Here is a 17,868-nt window from a genome sequence, read left to right as displayed (position 1 = left end):
TCCACGTACAAAGCCGATACCTCCTCATCAATCTTGAATAACATGTGTTGGCAAGACAGCCAAGTCACAATGAGAGGAAGCCGAAAGGCACGCGTTAAGCTCACGCAGATTGGCTTGAGGTCTGGAACAGTTAAAGGAATTAATAGTAGCAAATAAAGTACGTAGTTGATGTAATACTTAACTTTAATCCACAGTTGTAGAACATCTCTCTTGACGGTACGTGTTATAACCACAATATAAAATAATATCAAATGCTATGGCGCCTTGCTAGGTCGTAGCAAATGACGTAGCTGAATGCTATGCTAACTGTCGTCTCGGCAAATGAGAGCGTAGTTGTCAGTGATCCATCTCTGGCTAAGTCGGCTGTACAACTGGGGCGAGTGCTAGTAAGTCTCTCTAGACCTGCCGTGTGGTGGCGCTCGGTCTGCAATCACTGACATTGGCGACACGCGGGTCCGGCGTATACTAATGGACCGCGGCCGATGTAAAGGCTACCACCTAGCAAGTGTGGTGTCTGGCGGTGACACCACAACATGGATGTTGATCTAGTAAATTTGGTGATCCCTTTGCTAGTGGATATTAGTTTCTCTTGATGAATGAGCGTTTACGCAGAAACCGATATTCCTGCTTGTCTGCTCTCTAAAATGCAAGCATTGGGTTCTGCTTCAAGTTTCGACCATTTAACAGTTCAATTTCTCAATTTATGTTTACTGCGAGGTGCTTTCTTTCAAAATTCTTTCTGAGTTCGCCAAGTTCTTTTCTTTTTTCAGTTGCAGGTGACCCGAAATGCCTCTCTTCAACCCTTTCCATGCTCCTTAGCATATGCAACTACGATAGCTTAAACGTAATGGTATAGCGAGGGCGTTTTTCAGCCATAGTTTATAAATAAAATCACAATATAGGTACTAAACAAGTGCATCACAGTGCTAAATCCAACAGTAATTGGAACTTGAACTGTATAAGAATCTTTAACGACAGCGCATGTGCATCCACTGAACTGTATACAACTGGAATGTTCAAAATTCGCAAGGATGCCAACAATGAATTGTTTCAATACGAAACACAGAAATTTTGAAGAAATGGAGCTTATAGGTAACTACGTTAACTTGTTACCGTTGTGTAAGACGCATCCAGTTTTAGGGCCTATTTTCAAAGGAAAAATATGCCGCCAAAAACGGTATTGGGTTGCTCTATAAATGCTGAGTTATGAGAGGGCATTAATAGTTTAGATGAGGCTGAGGACAGTCGTTAGAAAGCGTGAAATTTTTTAAAATGTTTTATAATTATCTCAATAGCTAGAAAATCTCTACTGTAGGACAATTATAAGAATAATCGTCTCGGTATATTCTATACGTAATTTAGCTTCGTCGATATTGATACTGTTACTTAAATAGCTTTTAGCTAATAGCCGCGTTGTGTAACCACTCGCTCCCTGATTGAGTAATGTCTCACAACGGCAGGAGAATTATTGAAAACTGTTGTCCTACAAATGATAACGTAGTGATGCTACTTTTTCCTTGACAGTTGTGATATTTTATGCAGAATATTTATAAATTATGGCATGTACAGTATCCTTAATAATAATAATAATGGTAATAATAATAATAATAATGAAGAATTATCGACAAGAATAATGCATCATATTTATCAAGTGTCTTAATTACTAAACTCTCAAATTTCACAGTCTGATTTTTGGTAACAACAAATATAATATGGGTCATTCCCAAGATCATCTCTTGCACTGCAACCACTGCATCCACTGTTGGTTGTGACCAAGGTTTCAAAAATTTCAGGCCTACAGTGTTTCTGTTACTAAAAATTTAAGGGGAACAATCTCACAGGTTATTTGTAGGAAGTGGAGGCATGGTTCTTCAACTTTAAATATTTTTCTTTTTTTCTTTGGCTCCTCATTTTGATTACTTTCTTTCGAGAGCGAGTCAGAACTACATTTTTATCTTCGGTTGGCTACTATCTGTCGTAATTTGCTCTGTGCAGAAGGTTATAGGTCTTGCAGATTGTGATGTGTTTTTTAGTCCAGATGATGTACGTAAGCCTTCTAGTAGACTTACACATTCTTCATAATCAGCACTACTATTTTTGGCAGCCATCTCATATTCTACAGTGCTGTTCTGAGATTGTGGTTGAGCCACATGTGTCAATTATACAGGATCTTTATACCAGCAGATATATCTCTTGACGTACATATGAGCCCCTTGGAGCCCAAGTGGTGTAACTCACACTATTCTTGTTTTGATATATTTAATGGCTTACTTGGACTATAATACATAATTTAATACTTTTCATATCGCTTTTGGATCGATGCATTATCAGAATCTCTTTTTATAACTCGCAATAACAATTCCAATAAATTCTGTCAGATTATAGACCAGATACAAGAGCTCAAATGAAGTTATCCCACTTGTGACGTAAACAGGTAAAGGATTTTATTTATTATGAAAACATACATAGCAGCCAACAATACTACAATTAAGTAATTTTTCATAGTCTTTGTTACTCACAGTCAGTACTATGATTTGTATTCGTTGGCCTAACGATTTCAGCATTGTCAGATGAACAAGGAAGTAGTGGGGATAAACAGGTCAAATGAAGGGCAAAAGTTCTTCCGTGTCCTCGTTTTCTTTGTAACAGCCCTTGGTCTTGTGTTCAGCTTTCCCTGAGGTATGTTAATCTCAGAAGCCGTGCATTTTTTTTTTTTTATACTGGCATGAAGTCCAGCTTGTGAAATCCCATGTAGCTGGAAGAAGTTCTTTGAAAAAGAGTGTGACTGACTCACTCTTTTGGTACCGTATCTTTAGTCATGATACAGGTTGATTTACAATGTCATTTTTTTACTTGGATTTGATGACTGACTTCAACAATTTTTCCAAGAAGTCATTGTACTTCATTATAGTGACATGAAGGGGATATTTTTTCCTTGACTTCACAATAGTATTGTATCAATAGTATATCTGTTGTGTCTTGTTGCAGTTTTCTACTAAACCAAAATGACTATCATTGAGAAGATAGGAATGGCCACTTCTCATGAACGTTTGATCTATGATTCCAATATTATTCTTTTCACTTAAAACTCGTTTCACTAATGTCATATCTATTTTCCCGTTACTGTTAGGTCCTGCACAAATATCGCTCTATATTAAAAAATGTTTTGTGGACGATGCTCTTGTTTCAATGTGTTTGACGGGAGGGCCCACTTTATTGGAAACTACGAGAGTCAACCACTTCTTCCCTGCAGTAAATTAATCATAATTTTGATGACAGATCGTGACAACGCAAACTGTCAACAAATAAATTACATTTGTGATAAGCTGCTTGACATGTCAGCCTGGGAAAGGATAGGGACTTTCCTACATCGAAAGAATAGGTGTCGTAGGGGTTATCATAAACTGATTTTTCAGTTCCTGTTTTTAAGGACTCACAAGCTTTCTTAGAACAACATAGACGCAATTCAGTCTTGTTGCAGTTGCGCCTTTTCTTATTCATCTTTTAATGCTTGAGCTTTTTCGCAGAAATGTCACATTGTTCACAACTGTCCTTGTGAAGAGCAGTGGATATCCAGATTGAACCCATTGTTAACCCTTACTATCTTGGTAAATTTCTAATTGAAAGAGAAGATCAAAAACCAGTAATGAAGTGTTATAGAGTACATAATGTCTGAGATACATTATACTTGTCAGACATATTTGTGACAACAGAGATATGAGAAACTGAACCTTATATTTTTTTTAGTAAGAGTTTTAATTAACGTTTTGATGATACATTGATGGGATTTACATGGTTAAGAATGAAAAGTACATGGTGGCATTCATTTTAAATAATCATATACAAAACGATATAGACTTATTGGTGGATTTCTTGGAAACAGTTCATTCTCTTGTTTAGAAATGTATTGCATTGTCGCCTGGAAATGGGAAAAGTGTAAACTAATATTTTCTTACGTTTGAAAAGACACGAAGTTACGCAAGTACATAATCCAATAAACCAAGCTAATAGTTGTATCTGCGATTCAACAAAATCAAAGAAAATATATTGTTCACTGTTGACACTAATTGTGTTAAGATGAGCGTCACGGAACATGATATATAGTTTTTTAAATAGTTCGCAAGAAATGAAGCCGGAAGATCGTTCGTGGATTACCTTCACTCGAAAGCCCACCATCTTTCTGGACTTGAACGAATTGGTTTCCTCTATGGAGACCTTTAGGTTCGCCCACGAGCAGCGTGGCCGGCACGAAGGGCTAGAATCCGCACCTCAGTTACGAATAAGGCCCGTGATCCACGTCCTAGTTCTTCGGGTCATCAAGGTTTCTTCCGATATGGGGAAGGGGATCATTATGTGTGCTAGTGCCCCATCGAGTGAGGCCCGACAGCTAATAGATGACGCCACTGGGGGCAAGCCAAGCCCATTCCCAGTAAGCGTCCTGGTTGCTGTGCTCGCGTTCTCGCTCTTAACAGTCCTTCCGTTGCTCACATATGTGCTCAGCTCAATAAAAATCCTGTCTGGGCCCTGTGGGATTTGGGGAGTTCAGTTTCCTTGTTGGGTGTATTGGACTATGATTGGTATTTGATAAAGAACCTGTTTGCGGCCTTTTGGATTCGGGGAGTTCAGTGTCTTTACTGGGTTATTGGAATATGATTAGTATTTGAAATGTGGTGGTTTATGTATGTGGTGTATGTGGTTGTTTTCTGGAGACTAGAAATCTACTCTGTAGGAATCAGCATGGGTTTCGAAAAAGACGGTCGTGTGAAACCCAGCTCGCGCTATTAGTGCACGAGACTCAGAGGGCCATAGACACGGGTTCACAGGTAGATGCCGTGTTTCTTGACTTCCGCAAGGCGTTCGATACAGTTCCCCACAGTCGTTTAATGAACAAAGTAAGAGCATATGAACTATCAGACCAATTGTGTGATTGGATTGAAGAGTTCCTAGATAACAGAACGCAGCATGTCATTCTCAATAAAGAGAAGTCTTCCGAAGTAAGAGTGATTTCAGCTGTGCCGCAGGGGAGTGTCATAGGACCGTTGCTATTCACAATATACATAAATGACCTTGTGGATGACATCGGAAGTTCACTGAGGCTTTTTGCAGATGATGCTGTGGTGTATCGAGAGGTTGTAACAATGGAAAATTGTACTGAAATGCAGGAGGATCTGCAGCGAATTGACGCATGGTGCAGGGAATGGCAATTGAACCTCAATGTACACAAGTGTAATGTGCTACGAATACATAGAAAGATAGATCCCTTATCATTTAGCTACAAAATAGCAGGTCGGCAACTGGAAGCAGTTAATTCCATAAATTATCTTGGAGTACGCATTAGGAGTGATTTAAAATGGAATGATCATATAAAGTTGATCGTCTGTAAAGCAGATGCCAGACTGAGATTCACTGGAAGAATCATAAGGAAATGCAATCCGAAAACAAAGGAAGTAGGTTACAGTGCGCTTGTTCGCCCACTGCTTGAATACTGCTCGGCAGTGTGGGATCCGTACCAGATAGGGTTGATAGAAGAGATAGAGAAGATCCAACGGAGAGCAGCGCGCTCCGTTACGGGATCATTTAGTAATCGCGAAAGCGTTACGGAGATGATAGATAAACTCCAGTGGAAGACTCTGCAGGAGAGGCGCTCAGTAGCTCGGTACGGGCTTTTGTTAAAGTTTTGAGAACATACCTTCACCGAAGAGTCAAGCAGTATATTGCTCCCTCCTACGTATATCTCGCGAAGAGACCATGAGGATAAAATCAGAGAGATTAGAGCCCACACAGAAGCATACCGACAATCCTTCTTTCCACGTACAGTACGAGACTGGAATAGAAGGGTGAACCGATACAGGTGCTCAAGGTACCCTCCGCCACATACCGTCAGGTGGCTTGCGGAGTATGGATGTGGATGTAGATGTAAATGTCTCCCCTGTGCCCTACTTTCCAGGGATGTTGGGGTATGAGCAGGCAGGGTTTGCCTCTGGTATGTGAGGTGCGAGGGAAATTACCTATTTGTAATTTTTCTTGGCCTAATAAGTTAATCTTTGTAAAGAATTTGTCACCTTGCTTCTCGGTTGTGACTTTATTGAGCGGACTGGTTTGGTACTGGATTTTGGTAGCAAGTTTTGTCCGCCAGAAAAGATAGCCCTCTGTTCTTGCCGTACTCTTAGCAATGCCAGTTTGCTTAACTCATTTCATTCAGAGCGAGTCACCTGGGGGATGTTGAAGCTAGGTAGCTACTAAACATGTTAGGGAATTACCTTGAGCACAGGAAGTATGATTTGGAGACTGAAAGCCGAGCCTTATGCTGGGTCTTAGCGTGACCTAGAAAGACCGGTAGGGTCTCCATAGGGTCGGTTTGCATATCAACATTTTGCTTAGGTGTTCGGTGCATTGAGGTGCTGACTGTTAGGCGACCAACGCACTTAGTCGCATGTTCGAGGAAGGCGCCGAGGGAGTGGGAGTGTGTCACTCCTCGTCTGTGAATCCTGTTTGTGGTGTCTTGGCCGAGGTACAGGAGCTTGTTACTGATTTCACGCCTAAACAGGGCCAGGACCTCTTCTGGCAGCCACTAGAAAACTTTCGCTAACTGGAGAACGGTACACGGTTACCTGTTGGAGAATGATGACGATGGTGATGATGATTGGTTTGTGGGGCGCTCAACTGTACAGTTATCAGCGCCCGTACAAATTCGCAACCTTTGCACAGTCCAATCCTGCCACGTCCATGAATGATAATGAAATGATGACGACAACACAAACACCCAGTCCCTGGGTGGAGAAAATCCCCAACCCAGCCGGGACCTGTTGGAGAAGGGCACGTTTGGCGGGAGGTCAGGAGATCCACTGATGATAGGATTTGTTTGCCTGTGGAGCTTGTTTCTTCCATTTTTTATCACTTTCATGATTCCTTGTTTGAGAGGCATTTGGGGCCTCACAAGACTATCGCTAAGGTACTGCAACACGTAACTTGCAACTTGGCCGTGATTAATGGGGGAGGGCGAGCTATGTAAGATGGCAAAATACTATCACAACTCAAGCAAGGGACTTTTAGAGTCCGACCGAGAGCAACATCCCATGGATAAGTTGTTTATTGATTACGAGGGGCCTCTTTCTCGCACAAAGGGAGGATAGTTATGTGATGGTTGTGATAAATGCCTTTTGCCGTTTCGTTTGGCTTGTCCCTAGTAGGGTAGCGTTTACCATCCTACATCTTTCCAAAATCTGTACCACATTCGGACTTCCTGCAGACCTGGTGAGTGATAATTCCCCGGCCTTTGTGCTATAAAGCCATGTCACCCCCCTCCCCTATTATCCACAGCCCTCCTTCGCCGAAAGGTGAACAGAAACGTCACAGGCCACTCACATCGTCTACCATGCCAGGTGTCGGACCAAGTGGGGTGGTTCGCTCCCTTAGATTAATTTCTCTTTCAGTCCTGCTTAACACGATGCGGCGAACGCTCGCCCAGCCTCCTTAATGTTTGCTTACTGCCTTTATTTACCTCTAGCAAATTTGTGGTTGCTTCAGGATAGAATTCCTGAGATCATAAAACGGAATTAGGGAAAGGCTAGGCGCAATATAGAATTTGCTCATCACTGCTAAATGAGTTGCTACAACCAGGGAAGGCAGCCATTTCATGCTAAAGCTGGGGACAAAGGTTTTTTCGTAACTTCAGTGCCTGGTGGCGTCAAGGATGCGGGTATTTCCAGGAAGCCTTTTCTGAATCTTGTGGGGCCTTTCCGAATCCTTAGGGTCCTGAGCTCAGTTAATCTTATGGTCCGTTATCTTGCCACAGGTAAAACCTTGAGGGTGCATGTCAGCCAGGTCAAGGAAGCGAGGTAGGGGTCCTTGTCTTCCCTCCCGATCCCCCCTTACCACACACACATGGAAGGGGGTCGGAGGGGGCGGAAATGTTCTCGCTTTAGTGGCGAGCAGGAAGTTCATATGGATCACTACAAACCTGTAATAAATTAAAGTTTATATAAATAAATGATGAACACAAATAGTCACTGCAGTATTCTGATGCTGCAAATAAACGGAAATATTAGGTTTCGTTTAACTTGATTTCACCTCCTGCATGCACCCACAAGGATACAGAAACGCCCGTTGATGCATATTTCATACAAATAATATTTTCGAATTCACTTGCACGTGCAACTAGTTTATTGCATCAAAATGTGGCTTCACGTTAGAAATGCTGCAGAAGAAACATACGATTTCCAAAACTGAATTTTCCTCTATATTTAGCTGCAATTCTCCAGACAATAACGATGCGCGAGTGCGAGTGCGTGCGCGAGCGCGTGCGCGAGTGCGTGCGCAAACGCGTGCGCGAGTGCGTGCGGGAGCACGAGTGCGAGTGCGTGCGCGAATGCGAGTGCGTGCGGGAGCGCGTGCGCGAGTGCGTGCGCGAATGCGAGTGCGTGCGGGAGCGCGTGCGCGAGTGCGTTCGGGAGCGCGTGCGCGAGTGCGTGCGCGAGTGCGTGCGGGAGCGCGTACGCGAGTGCGTGCGCCAATGCGAGTGCGTGCGCCAGCGCGTGCGCGAGTGCGTGCGCGAGTGCGAGTGCGTGCGGGAGCGCGTGCGCGAGTGCGTGGGCCAATGCGAGTGCGTGCGCCAGCGCGTGCGCGAGTGCGAGTGCGTGCGGGAGCGGGTGCGCGAGCGCGTGCGGGAGCGCGTGCGCGAGTGCGTGCGCTAATGCGAGTGCGTGCGCCAGCGCGTGCGCGAGCGCGAGTGCGTGCGGGAGCGCGTGCGCGAGTGCGTGCGGGAGCGCGTGCGCGAGTGCGTGCGCGAGTGCGAGTGCGTGCGGGAGCGCGTGCGCGAGTGCGTGCGGGAGTGCGTGCGGGAGCGCGTGCGAGAGTGCGTGCGCGAGTGCGAATGCGTGCGGGAGCGCGTGCGCGAGTGCGTGCGGGAGCGCGTGCGCGAGTGCGTGCGCGAATGCGGGTGCGTGCGGGAGCGCGTCCGCGAGTGCGTTCGGCAGCGCGTGCGCGAGTGCGTGCGGGAGCGCGTGCGCGAGTGCGTGCGCCAATGCGAGTGCGTTCGCCAGCGCGTGCGCGATTGCGTGCGCGAGTGCGAGTGCGTGCGGGAGCGCGCGCGCGAGTGCGTGCGCCAGTGCGTGCGCCAGCGAGTGCGTGCGCCAGTGCGTGCGCCAGCGCGTGCGTGAGTGCGAGTGCGTGCGGGAGCGCGTGCGCGAGTGCGTCCGGGAGCGCGTGCGCGAGTGCGAGTTCGTGCGGGAGCTCGTGCGCGAGTGCGTCCGGGAGCGCGTGCGCGAGTGCGTGCGCGAGTGCGAGTGCGTGCGGGAGCGCGTGCGTGAGTGCGTGCGCGAGTGCGGGCGGGAGCGCGTGCGCGAGTGCGTGCGCCAATGCGAGTGCGTGCGCCAGTGCGTGCGCGAGTGCGTGCGCGAGTGCGAGTGCGTGCGGGAGCGCGTGCGCGAATACGTGCGGGAGCGCGTGCGCGAGTGCGTGCGCGAATGCGAGAGCGTGCGGGAGTGCGTGCGCGAGTGCGTTCGGGAGCGCGTGCGCGAGTGCGTGCGCGAGTGCGTGCGGGAGCGCGTGCGCGAGTGCGTGCGCGAATGCGAGTGCGTGCGTGAGCGCGTGCGCGAGTGCGTTCGGGAGCGCGTGCGCGAGTGCGTGCGCGAATGCGGGTGCGTGCGGGAGCGCGTCCGCGAGTGCGATCGGGAGCGCGTGCGTGAGTGCGTGCGCGAGTGCGTGCGGGAGCGCGTGCGCGAGTGCGTGCGCCAATGCGAGTGCGTGCGCCAGTGCGTGCGCGAGTGCGTGCGCGAGTGCGAGTGCGTGCGGGAGCGCGTGCGCGAATACGTGCGGGAGCGCGTGCGCGAGTGCGTGCGCGAATGCGAGTGCGTGCGGGAGTGCGTGCGCGAGTGCGTTCGGGAGCGCGTGCGCGAGTGCGTGCGCGAGTGCGTGCGGGAGCGCGTGCGCGAGTGCGTGCGCGAATGCGAGTGCGTGCGTGAGCGCGTGCGCGAGTGCGTTCGGGAGCGCGTGCGCGAGTGCGTGCGCGAGTGCGTGCGGGAGCGCGTGCGCGAGTGCGTGCGCCAATGCGAGTGCGTGCGCCAGCGCATGCGCGAGTGCGTGCGCGAGTGCGAGTGCGTGCGGGAGCGCGTGCGCGAGTGCGTTCGGGAGCGCGTGCGCGAGTGCGTGCGCGAGTGCGTGCGGGAGCGCGTGCGCGAGTGCGTTCGCTAATGCGAGTGCGTGCGCCAGCGCGTGCGCGAGTGCGAGTGCGTGCGGGAGCGCGTGCGCGAGTGCGTACGGGAGCGCGTGCGCGAGTGCGTGCACGTGCGCGTGTGCGTGCGGGAGCGCGTGCGCGAGTGCGTGCGCGAGTGCGAGTGCGTGCGGGAGCGCGTGCGCGAGTGCGTGCGCCAGTGCGTGCGCCAGCGAGTGCGTGCGCCAGTGCGTGCGCCAGCGCGTGCGTGAGTGCGAGTGCGTGCGGGAGCGCGTGCGCGAGTGCGTGCGCGAGTGCGAGTTCGTGCGGGAGCTCGTGCGCGAGTGCGTCCGGGAGCGCGTGCGCGAGTGCGTGCGCGAGTGCGAGTGCGTGCGGGAGCGCGTGCGCGAGTGCGTTCGGGAGCGCGTGCGCGAGTGCGTGCACGTGCGCGAGTGCGTCCGGGAGCGCGTGCGCGAGTGCGTGCGCGAGTGCGAGTGCGTGCGGGAGCGCGTGCGCGAGTGCGTGCGGGAGCGCGTGCGCGAGTGCGTGCGCGAATGCGATTGCATGCGGGAGTGCGTGCGCGAGTGCGTTCAGGAGCGCGTGCGCGAGTGCGTGCGCGAGTGCGTGCGCGAGTGCGTGCGGGAGCGCGTGCGCGAGTGCGTGCGCGAGTGCGAGTGCGTTCGGGAGCGCGTGCGCGAGTGCGTGCGGGAGCGCGTGCGCGAGTGCATGCGCGAGTGCGAGTGCGTGCGGGAGCGCGTGCGCGAGTGCGTGCGGGAGCGCGTGCGCGAGTGCGTGCGCGAGAGCGAGTGGGTGCGGGAGCGCGTGCGCGAGTGCGTTCGGAAGCGCGTGCGCGAGTGCGTGCGGGTGTGCGTGCGGGAGCGCGTGCGCGAGTGCGTGCGCTAATGCGAGTGCGTGCGCCAGCGCGTGCGCGAGTGCGAGTGCGTGCGGGAGCGCGTGCGCGAGCGCGTTCGGGAGCGCGTGCGCGAGTGCGTGCGCGAGTGCCAGTGCGTGCGGGAGCGCGTGCGCGAGTGCGTGCGGGAGCGCGTGCGCGAGTGCGTGCGCGAGTGCGAGTGCGTTCGGGAGCGCGTGCGCGAGTGCGTGCGGGAGCGCGTGCGCGAGTGCATGCGCGAGTGCGAGTGCGTGCTGGAGCGCGTGCGCGAGTGCGTGCGGGAGCGCGTGCGCGAGTGCGTGCGCGAATGCGAGTGCGTGCGGGAGCGCGTGCGCGAGTGCGTGAGGGAGCGCGTGCGCGAGTGCGTGCGCGAATGCGAGTGCGTGCGGGAGCGCGTGCGCGAGTGCGTTCGGGAGCGCGTGCGCGAGTGCGTGCGCAAGTGCGTACGGGAGCGCGTGCGCGAGTGCGTGCGCGAGTGCGAGTGCGTGCGGGAGCGCGTTCGCGAGTGCGTGCGCGAATGCGAGTGCGTGCGGGAGCGCGTGCGCGAGTGCGTTCGGGAGCGCGTGCGCGAGTGCGTGTGCGAGTGTATGCAGGAGCGCGTGCGCGAGTGCGTGCGCCAATGCGAGTGCGTGCGCTAGCGCGTGCACGAGTGCGTGCGCGAGTGCGAGTTCGTGCGGGAGCGCGTGCGCGAGTGCGTTCGGGAGCGCGTGCGCGAGTGCGTGCGCGAGTGCGTGCGGGAGCGCGTGCGCGAGTGCGTTCGCTAATGCGAGTGCGTGCGCCAGCGCGTGCGCGAGTGCGAGTGCGTGCGGGAGCGCGTGCGCGAGTGCGTTCGGGAGCGCGTGCGCGAGTGCGTGCACGTGCGCGAGTGCGTGCGGGAGCGCGTTCGCGAGTGCGTGCGCGAGTGCGAGTGCGTGCGGGAGCGCGTGCGCGAGTGCGTTCGGGAGCGCGTGCAAGAGTGCGTGTGCGAGTGTATGCAGGAGCGCGTGCGCGAGTGCGTGCGCCAATGCGAGTGCGTGCGCTAGCGCGTGCGCGAGTGCGTGCGCGAGTGCGAGTTCGTGCGGGAGCGCGTGCGCGAGTGCGTTCGGGAGCGCGTGCGCGAGTGCGTGCGCGAGTGCGTGCGGGAGCGCGTGCGCGAGTGCGTTCGCTAATGCGAGTGCGTGCGCCAGCGCGTGCGCGAGTGCGAGTGCGTGCGGGAGCGCGTGCGCGAGTGCGTTCGGGAGCGCGTGCGCGAGTGCGTGCACGTGCGCGAGTGCGTGCGGGAGCGCGTGCGCGAGTGCGTGCGCGAGTGCGAGTACGTGCGGGAGCGCGTGCGCGAGTGCGTGCGCCAGTGCGTGCGCCAGCGAGTGCGTGCGCCAGTGCGTGCGCCAGCGCGTGCGTGAGTGCGAGTGCGTGCGGGAGCGCGTGCGCGAGTGCGTGCGCGAGTGCGAGTTCGTGCGGGAGCTCGTGCGCGAGTGCGTCCGGGAGCGCGTGCGCGAGTGCGTGCGCGAGTGCGAGTTCGTGCGGGAGCGCGTGCGCGAGTGCGTTCGGGAGCGCGTGCGCGAGTGCGAGCGCGAGTGCGTGCGGGAGCGCGTGCGCGAGTGCGTTCGCTAATGCGAGTGCGTGCGCCAGCGCGTGCGCGAGTGCGAGTGCGTGCGGGAGCGCGTGCGCGAGTGCGTTCGGGAGCGCGTGCGCGAGTGCGTGCACGTGCGCGAGTGCGTGCGGGAGCGCGTGCGCGAGTGCGTGCGCGAGTGCGAGTACGTGCGGGAGCGCGTGCGCGAGTGCGTGCGCCAGTGCGTGCGCCAGCGAGTGCGTGCGCCAGTGCGTGCGCCAGCGCGTGCGTGAGTGCGAGTGCGTGCGGGAGCGCGTGTGCGAGTGCGTGCGCGAGTGCGAGTTCGTGCGGGAGCTCGTGCGCGAGTGCGTCCGGGAGCGAGTGCGCGAGTGCGTGCGGGAGCGCGTGCGCGAGTGCGTGCGCGAATGCGATTGCATGCGGGAGTGCGTGCGCGAGTGCGTGCGGGAGCGCGTGCGCCAGTGCGTGCGCGAGTGCGTGCGCGAGTGCGAGTGCGTGCGGGAGCGCGTGCGCGAGTGCGTGCGGGAGCGCGTGCGCGATTGCGTGCGCGAATGCGATTGCATGCGGGAGTGCGTGCGCGAGTGCGTTCAGGAGCGCGTGCGCGAGTGCGTGCGCGAGTGCGTGCGGGAGCGCGTGCGCGAGTGCGTGCGGGAGCGCGTGCGCGAGTGCGTGCGCGAGTGCGAGTGCGTTCGGGAGCGCGTGCGCGAGTGCGTGCGGGAGCGCGTGCGCGAGTGCATGCGCGAGTGCGAGTGCGTGCGGGAGCGCGTGCGCGAGTGCGTGCGGGAGCGCGTGCGCGAGTGCGTGCGCGAGAGCGAGTGGGTGCGGGAGCGCGTGCGCGAGTGCGTTCGGAAGCGCGTGCGCGAGTGCGTGCGGGAGTGCGTGCGGGAGCGCGTGCGCGAGTGCGTGCGCTAATGCGAGTGCGTGCGCCAGCGCGTGCGCGAGTGCGAGTGCGTGCGGGAGCGCATGCGCGAGCGCGTTCGGGAGCGCGTGCGCGAGTGCGTGCGCGAGTGCCAGTGCGTGCGGGAGCGCGTGCGCGAGTGCGTGCGGGAGCGCGTGCGCGAGTGCGTGCGCGAGTGCGAGTGCGTTCGGGAGCGCGTGCGCGAGTGCGTGCGGGAGCGCGTGCGCGAGTGCATGCGCGAGTGCGAGTGCGTGCTGGAGCGCGTGCGCGAGTGCGTGCGGGAGCGCGTGCGCGAGTGCGTGCGCGAATGCGAGTGCGTGCGGGAGCGCGTGCGCGAGTGCGTGAGGGAGCGCGTGCGCGAGTGCGTGCGCGAATGCGAGTGCGTGCGGGAGCGCGTGCGCGAGTGCGTTCGGGAGCGCGTGCGCGAGTGCGTGCGCAAGTGCGTACGGGAGCGCGTGCGCGAGTGCGTGCGCGAGTGCGAGTGCGTGCGGGAGCGCGTTCGCGAGTGCGTGCGCGAATGCGAGTGCGTGCGGGAGCGCGTGCGCGAGTGCGTTCGGGAGCGCGTGCGCGAGTGCGTGTGCGAGTGTATGCAGGAGCGCGTGCGCGAGTGCGTGCGCCAATGCGAGTGCGTGCGGGAGCGCGTGCGCGAGTGCGTGCGCGAGTGCGAGTGCGTTCGGGAGCGCGTGCGCGAGTGCGTGCGGGAGCGCGTGCGCGAGTGCATGCGCGAGTGCGAGTGCGTGCTGGAGCGCGTGCGCGAGTGCGTGCGGGAGCGCGTGCGCGAGTGCGTGCGCGAATGCGAGTGCGTGCGGGAGCGCGTGCGCGAGTGCGTGAGGGAGCGCGTGCGCGAGTGCGTGCGCGAATGCGAGTGCGTGCGGGAGCGCGTGCGCGAGTGCGTTCGGGAGCGCATGCGCGAGTGCGTGCGCAAGTGCGTACGGGAGCGCGTGCGCGAGTGCGTGCGCGAGTGCGAGTGCGTGCGGGAGCGCGTGCGCGAGTGCGTGCGCGAATGCGAGTGCGTGCGGGAGCGCGTGCGCGAGTGCGTTCGGGAGCGCGTGCGCGAGTGCGTGCGCAAGTGCGTACGGGAGCGCGTGCGCGAGTGCGTGCGCGAGTGCGAGTGCGTGCGGGAGCGCGTGCGCGAGCGCGTTCGGGAGCGCGTGCGCGAGTGCGTGCGCGAGTGCGAGTGCGTGCGGGAGCGCGTGCGCGAGTGCGTGCGCGAATGCGAGTGCGTGCGCCAGCGCGTGCGCGAGTGCGAGTGCGTGCGGGAGCGCGTGGGCGAGTTTGTTCGGGAGCGCGTGCGCGAGTGCGTGCGCGAGTGCGAGTGCGTGCGGGAGCGCGTCCGGGAGCGCGTGCGCGAGTGCGAGTGCGTGCGGGAGCGCGTGCCCGAGTGCGTGCGGGAGCGCGTGCGCGAGTGCGTGCGCGAGTGCGTGCGCGACTGCGAGTGCGTGCGGGAGCGCGTGCGGGAGCGCGTGCGCGAGTGCGTGCGCGAGTGCGTGCGCCAGCGCGTGCGCGAGTGCGAGTGCGTGCGGTAGCGCGAGCGCGAGTTCGTGCGGGAGCGCGTGTGCGGGTGCGTGTGCGAGTGTATGCAGGAGCGCGTGCGCGAGTGCGTGCGCCAATGCGAATGCGTGCGCTAGCGCGTGCGCGAGTGCGTGCGCGAGTGCGAGTGCGTGCGGGAGCGCGTGCGCGAGCGCGTTCGGGAGCGCGTGCGCGAGTGCGTGCGCGAGTGCGAGTGCGTGCGGGAGCGCGTGCGCGAGTGCGTGCGGGAGCGCGTGCGCGAGTGCGTGCGCGAATGCGAGTGCGTGCGCCAGCGCGTGCGCGAATGCGTGCGCGAGTGCGAGTGCGTGCGGGAGCGCGTGACGAGTGCGTGCGGGAGCGCGTGCGCGGGTGCGTGCGCGAGTGCGTGCGCCAGCGCGTGCGCGAGTGCGGGTGCGTGCGTGAGCGCGTGCGCGATTGCGTGCGGGAGCGCGTGCGCGAGTGCGTGCGCGAGTGCGAGTGCGTGCTGGAGCGAGTGCGCGAGTGCGTGCGCGAATGCGAGTGCGTGCGGGAGCGCGTGCGCGAGTACGTTCGGGAGCGCGTGCACGAGTGCGTGCGCGAGTGCGTGCGGGAGCGCGTGCGCGAGTGCGTGCGCGAATGCGAGTGCGTGCGCCAGCGCGTGCGCGAATGCGTGCGCGAGTGCGAGTGCGTGCGGGAGCGCGTGACGAGTGCGTGCGGGAGCGCGTGCGCGGGTGTGTGCGCGAGTGCGTGCGCCAGCGCGTGCGCGAGTGCGGGTGCGTGCGTGAGCGCGTGCGCGATTGCGTGCGGGAGCGCGTGCGCGAGTGCGTGCGCGAGTGCGAGTGCGTGCTGGAGCGAGTGCGCGAGTGCGTGCGCGAATGCGAGTGCGTGCGGGAGCGCGTGCGCGAGTACGTTCGGGAGCGCGTGCACGAGTGCGTGCGCGAGTGCGTGCGGGAGCGCGTGCGCGAGTGCGTGCGCTAATGCGAGTGCGTGCGCCAGCGCGTGCGCGAATGCGTGCGCGAGTGCGAGTGCGTGCGGGAGCGCGTGCGCGAGTGCGTTCGGGAGCGCGTGCGCGAGTGCGCGCGCGAGTGCGAGTGCGTGCGGGAGCGCGTGACGAGTGCGTGCGGGAGCGCGTGCGCGGGTGCGTGCGCGAGTGCGTGCGCCAGCGCGTGCGCGAGTGCGGGTGCGTGCGTGAGCGCGTGCGCGATTGCGTGCGGGAGCGCGTGCGCGAGTGCGTGCGCGAGTGCGAGTGCGTGCTGGAGCGAGTGCGCGAGTGCGTGCGCGAATGCGAGTGCGTGCGGGAGCGCGTGCGCGAGTGCGTGCGGGAGCGCGTGCGCGGGTGCGTGTGCGAGTGTATGCAGGAGCGCGTGCGCGAGTGCGTGCGCCAATGCGAGTGCGTGCGCTAGCGCGTGCGCGAGTGCGTGCGCGAGTGCGAGTGCGTGCGGGAGCGCGTGCGCGAGCGCGTTCGGGAGCGCGTGCGCGAGTGCGTGCGCGAGTGCGAGTGCGTGCGGGAGCGCGTGCGCGAGTGCGTGCGGGAGCGCGTGCGCGAGTGCGTGCGCGAATGCGAGTGCGTGCGCCAGCGCGTGCGCGAATGCGTGCGCGAGTGCGAGTGCGTGCGGGAGCGCGTGCGCGAGTGCGTTCGGGAGCGCGTGCGCGAGTGCGTGCGCGAGTGCGAGTGCGTGCGGGAGCGCGTGACGAGTGCGTGCGGGAGCGCGTGCGCGGGTGCGTGCGCGAGTGCGTGCGCCAGCGCGTGCGCGAGTGCGGGTGCGTGCGTGAGCGCGTGCGCGATTGCGTGCGGGAGCGCGTGCGCGAGTGCGTGCGCGAGTGCGAGTGCGTGCTGGAGCGAGTGCGCGAGTGCGTGCGCGAATGCGAGTGCGTGCGGGAGCGCGTGCGCGAGTACGTTCGGGAGCGCGTGCACGAGTGCGTGCGCGAGTGCGTGCGGGAGCGCGTGCGCGAGTGCGTGCGCTAATGCGAGTGCGTGCGCCAGCGCGTGCGTGAGTGCGAGTGCGTGCGGGAGCGCGTGCGCGAGTGCGCGGGGGAGCGCGTGCGCGAGTGCGTGCGCGAGTGCGAGTGCGTGCGGGAGCGCGTGCGCGAGTGCGTGCGGGAGCGCGTGCGCGAGTGCGTGCGCGAGTGCGTGTGGGAGCGCGTGCGCGAGTGCGAGTTCGTGCGGGAGCGCGTGCGCGAGTGCGTGCCGGAGCGCGTGCGCGAGTGCGTGCGCGAATGCGAGTGCGTGCGCCAGCGCGTGCGCGAGTGCGAGTGCGTGCGGGAGCGCGTGCGCGAGTTTGTTCGGGAGCGCGTGCGCGAGTGCGTGCGCGAGTGCGAGTGCGTGCGGGAGCGCGTCCGGGAGCGCGTGCGCGAGTGCGTGCGCGAGTGCGGGTGCGTGCGGGAGCGCGTGCCCGAGTGCGTGCGGGAGCGCGTGCGCGAGTGCGTGCGCGAGTGCGTGCGCGACTGCGAGTGCGTGCGGGAGCGCGTGCGGGAGCGCGTGCGCGAGTGCGTGCGCGAGTGCGTGCGCCAGCGCGTGCGCGAGTGCGAGTGCGTGCGGTAGCGCGACGCGAGTGCGTGCGGGAGCGCGTGCGCGAGTGCGTGCGCGAGTGCGAGTGCATGCGGGAGCGCGTGCGCGAGTGCGTGCGCGAATGCGAGTGCGTGCGGGAGCGCGTGCGCGAGTGCGTTCGGGAGCGCGTGCACGAGTGCGTACGCGAGTGCGTGCGGGAGCGCGTGCGCGAGTGCATGCGCCAATGCGAGTGCGTGCGCCATCGCGTGCGCGAGTGCGTGCGTGAGTGCGAGTGCGTGCGGGAGCGCGTGCGCGAGTGCGTTCGGGAGCGCGTGCGCGAGTGCGTGCGCTATTGCGAGTGCGTGCGCCAGCGCGTGCGCGAGTGCGAGTGCGCGCGGGAGCGCGTGCG

The 17,868-nt window shown here is 59.3% G+C and overlaps 2 protein-coding genes across 2 annotated transcripts; both read left to right on the top strand.

Moving 5' to 3' along the window:
• The first annotated feature begins 13,548 nt into the window (after positions 1-13,548).
• Positions 13,549-15,949, top strand: LOC124802839 (golgin subfamily A member 6-like protein 22). Its single transcript, XM_047263849.1, has 4 exons — positions 13,549-15,000; positions 15,112-15,330; positions 15,375-15,671; positions 15,716-15,949. The coding sequence occupies exons 1-4, from the start codon at positions 13,549-13,551 to the stop codon at positions 15,947-15,949; spliced, it is 2,202 nt and encodes a 733-aa protein (XP_047119805.1).
• A 29-nt stretch (positions 15,950-15,978) lies between these two features.
• LOC124802837 (uncharacterized protein PF3D7_1120000-like) lies at positions 15,979-17,513 on the top strand. Its single transcript, XM_047263848.1, has 4 exons — positions 15,979-16,311; positions 16,375-16,659; positions 16,704-16,916; positions 16,956-17,513. The coding sequence occupies exons 1-4, from the start codon at positions 15,979-15,981 to the stop codon at positions 17,511-17,513; spliced, it is 1,389 nt and encodes a 462-aa protein (XP_047119804.1).
• The last annotated feature ends 355 nt before the right edge of the window (positions 17,514-17,868 follow it).

This window comes from Schistocerca piceifrons, chromosome 6, assembly GCF_021461385.2.
Source record: "Schistocerca piceifrons isolate TAMUIC-IGC-003096 chromosome 6, iqSchPice1.1, whole genome shotgun sequence".
NCBI lineage: Eukaryota > Metazoa > Arthropoda > Insecta > Orthoptera > Acrididae > Schistocerca > Schistocerca piceifrons.
This window is presented reverse-complemented; position numbering and strand designations above follow the sequence as displayed.

Bases quoted from the DNA above. Each gene is read 5' to 3' on its own strand.
- LOC124802839 (XM_047263849.1), top strand. From the start codon at position 13,549: ATGCGCGAGCGCGTTCGGGAGCGCGTGCGCGAGTGCGTGCGCGAGTGC. The intron at 15,001-15,111 runs GTGCGGTAGCGC...TGCGTGCGCTAG, and splicing joins GCGTGCGCGAGTGCGAGTGC to CGCGTGCGCGAGTGCGTGCG. The intron at 15,331-15,374 runs GTGACGAGTGCG...TGCGTGCGCGAG, and splicing joins GCGAGTGCGTGCGGGAGCGC to TGCGTGCGCCAGCGCGTGCG.
- LOC124802837 (XM_047263848.1), top strand. From the start codon at position 15,979: ATGCGTGCGCGAGTGCGAGTGCGTGCGGGAGCGCGTGCGCGAGTGCGT. The intron at 16,660-16,703 runs GTGACGAGTGCG...TGCGTGCGCGAG, and splicing joins GCGAGTGCGTGCGGGAGCGC to TGCGTGCGCCAGCGCGTGCG. The intron at 16,917-16,955 runs GTGCGCGAGTGC...TGCGTGCGCCAG, and splicing joins GCGAGTGCGTGCGGGAGCGC to CGCGTGCGTGAGTGCGAGTG.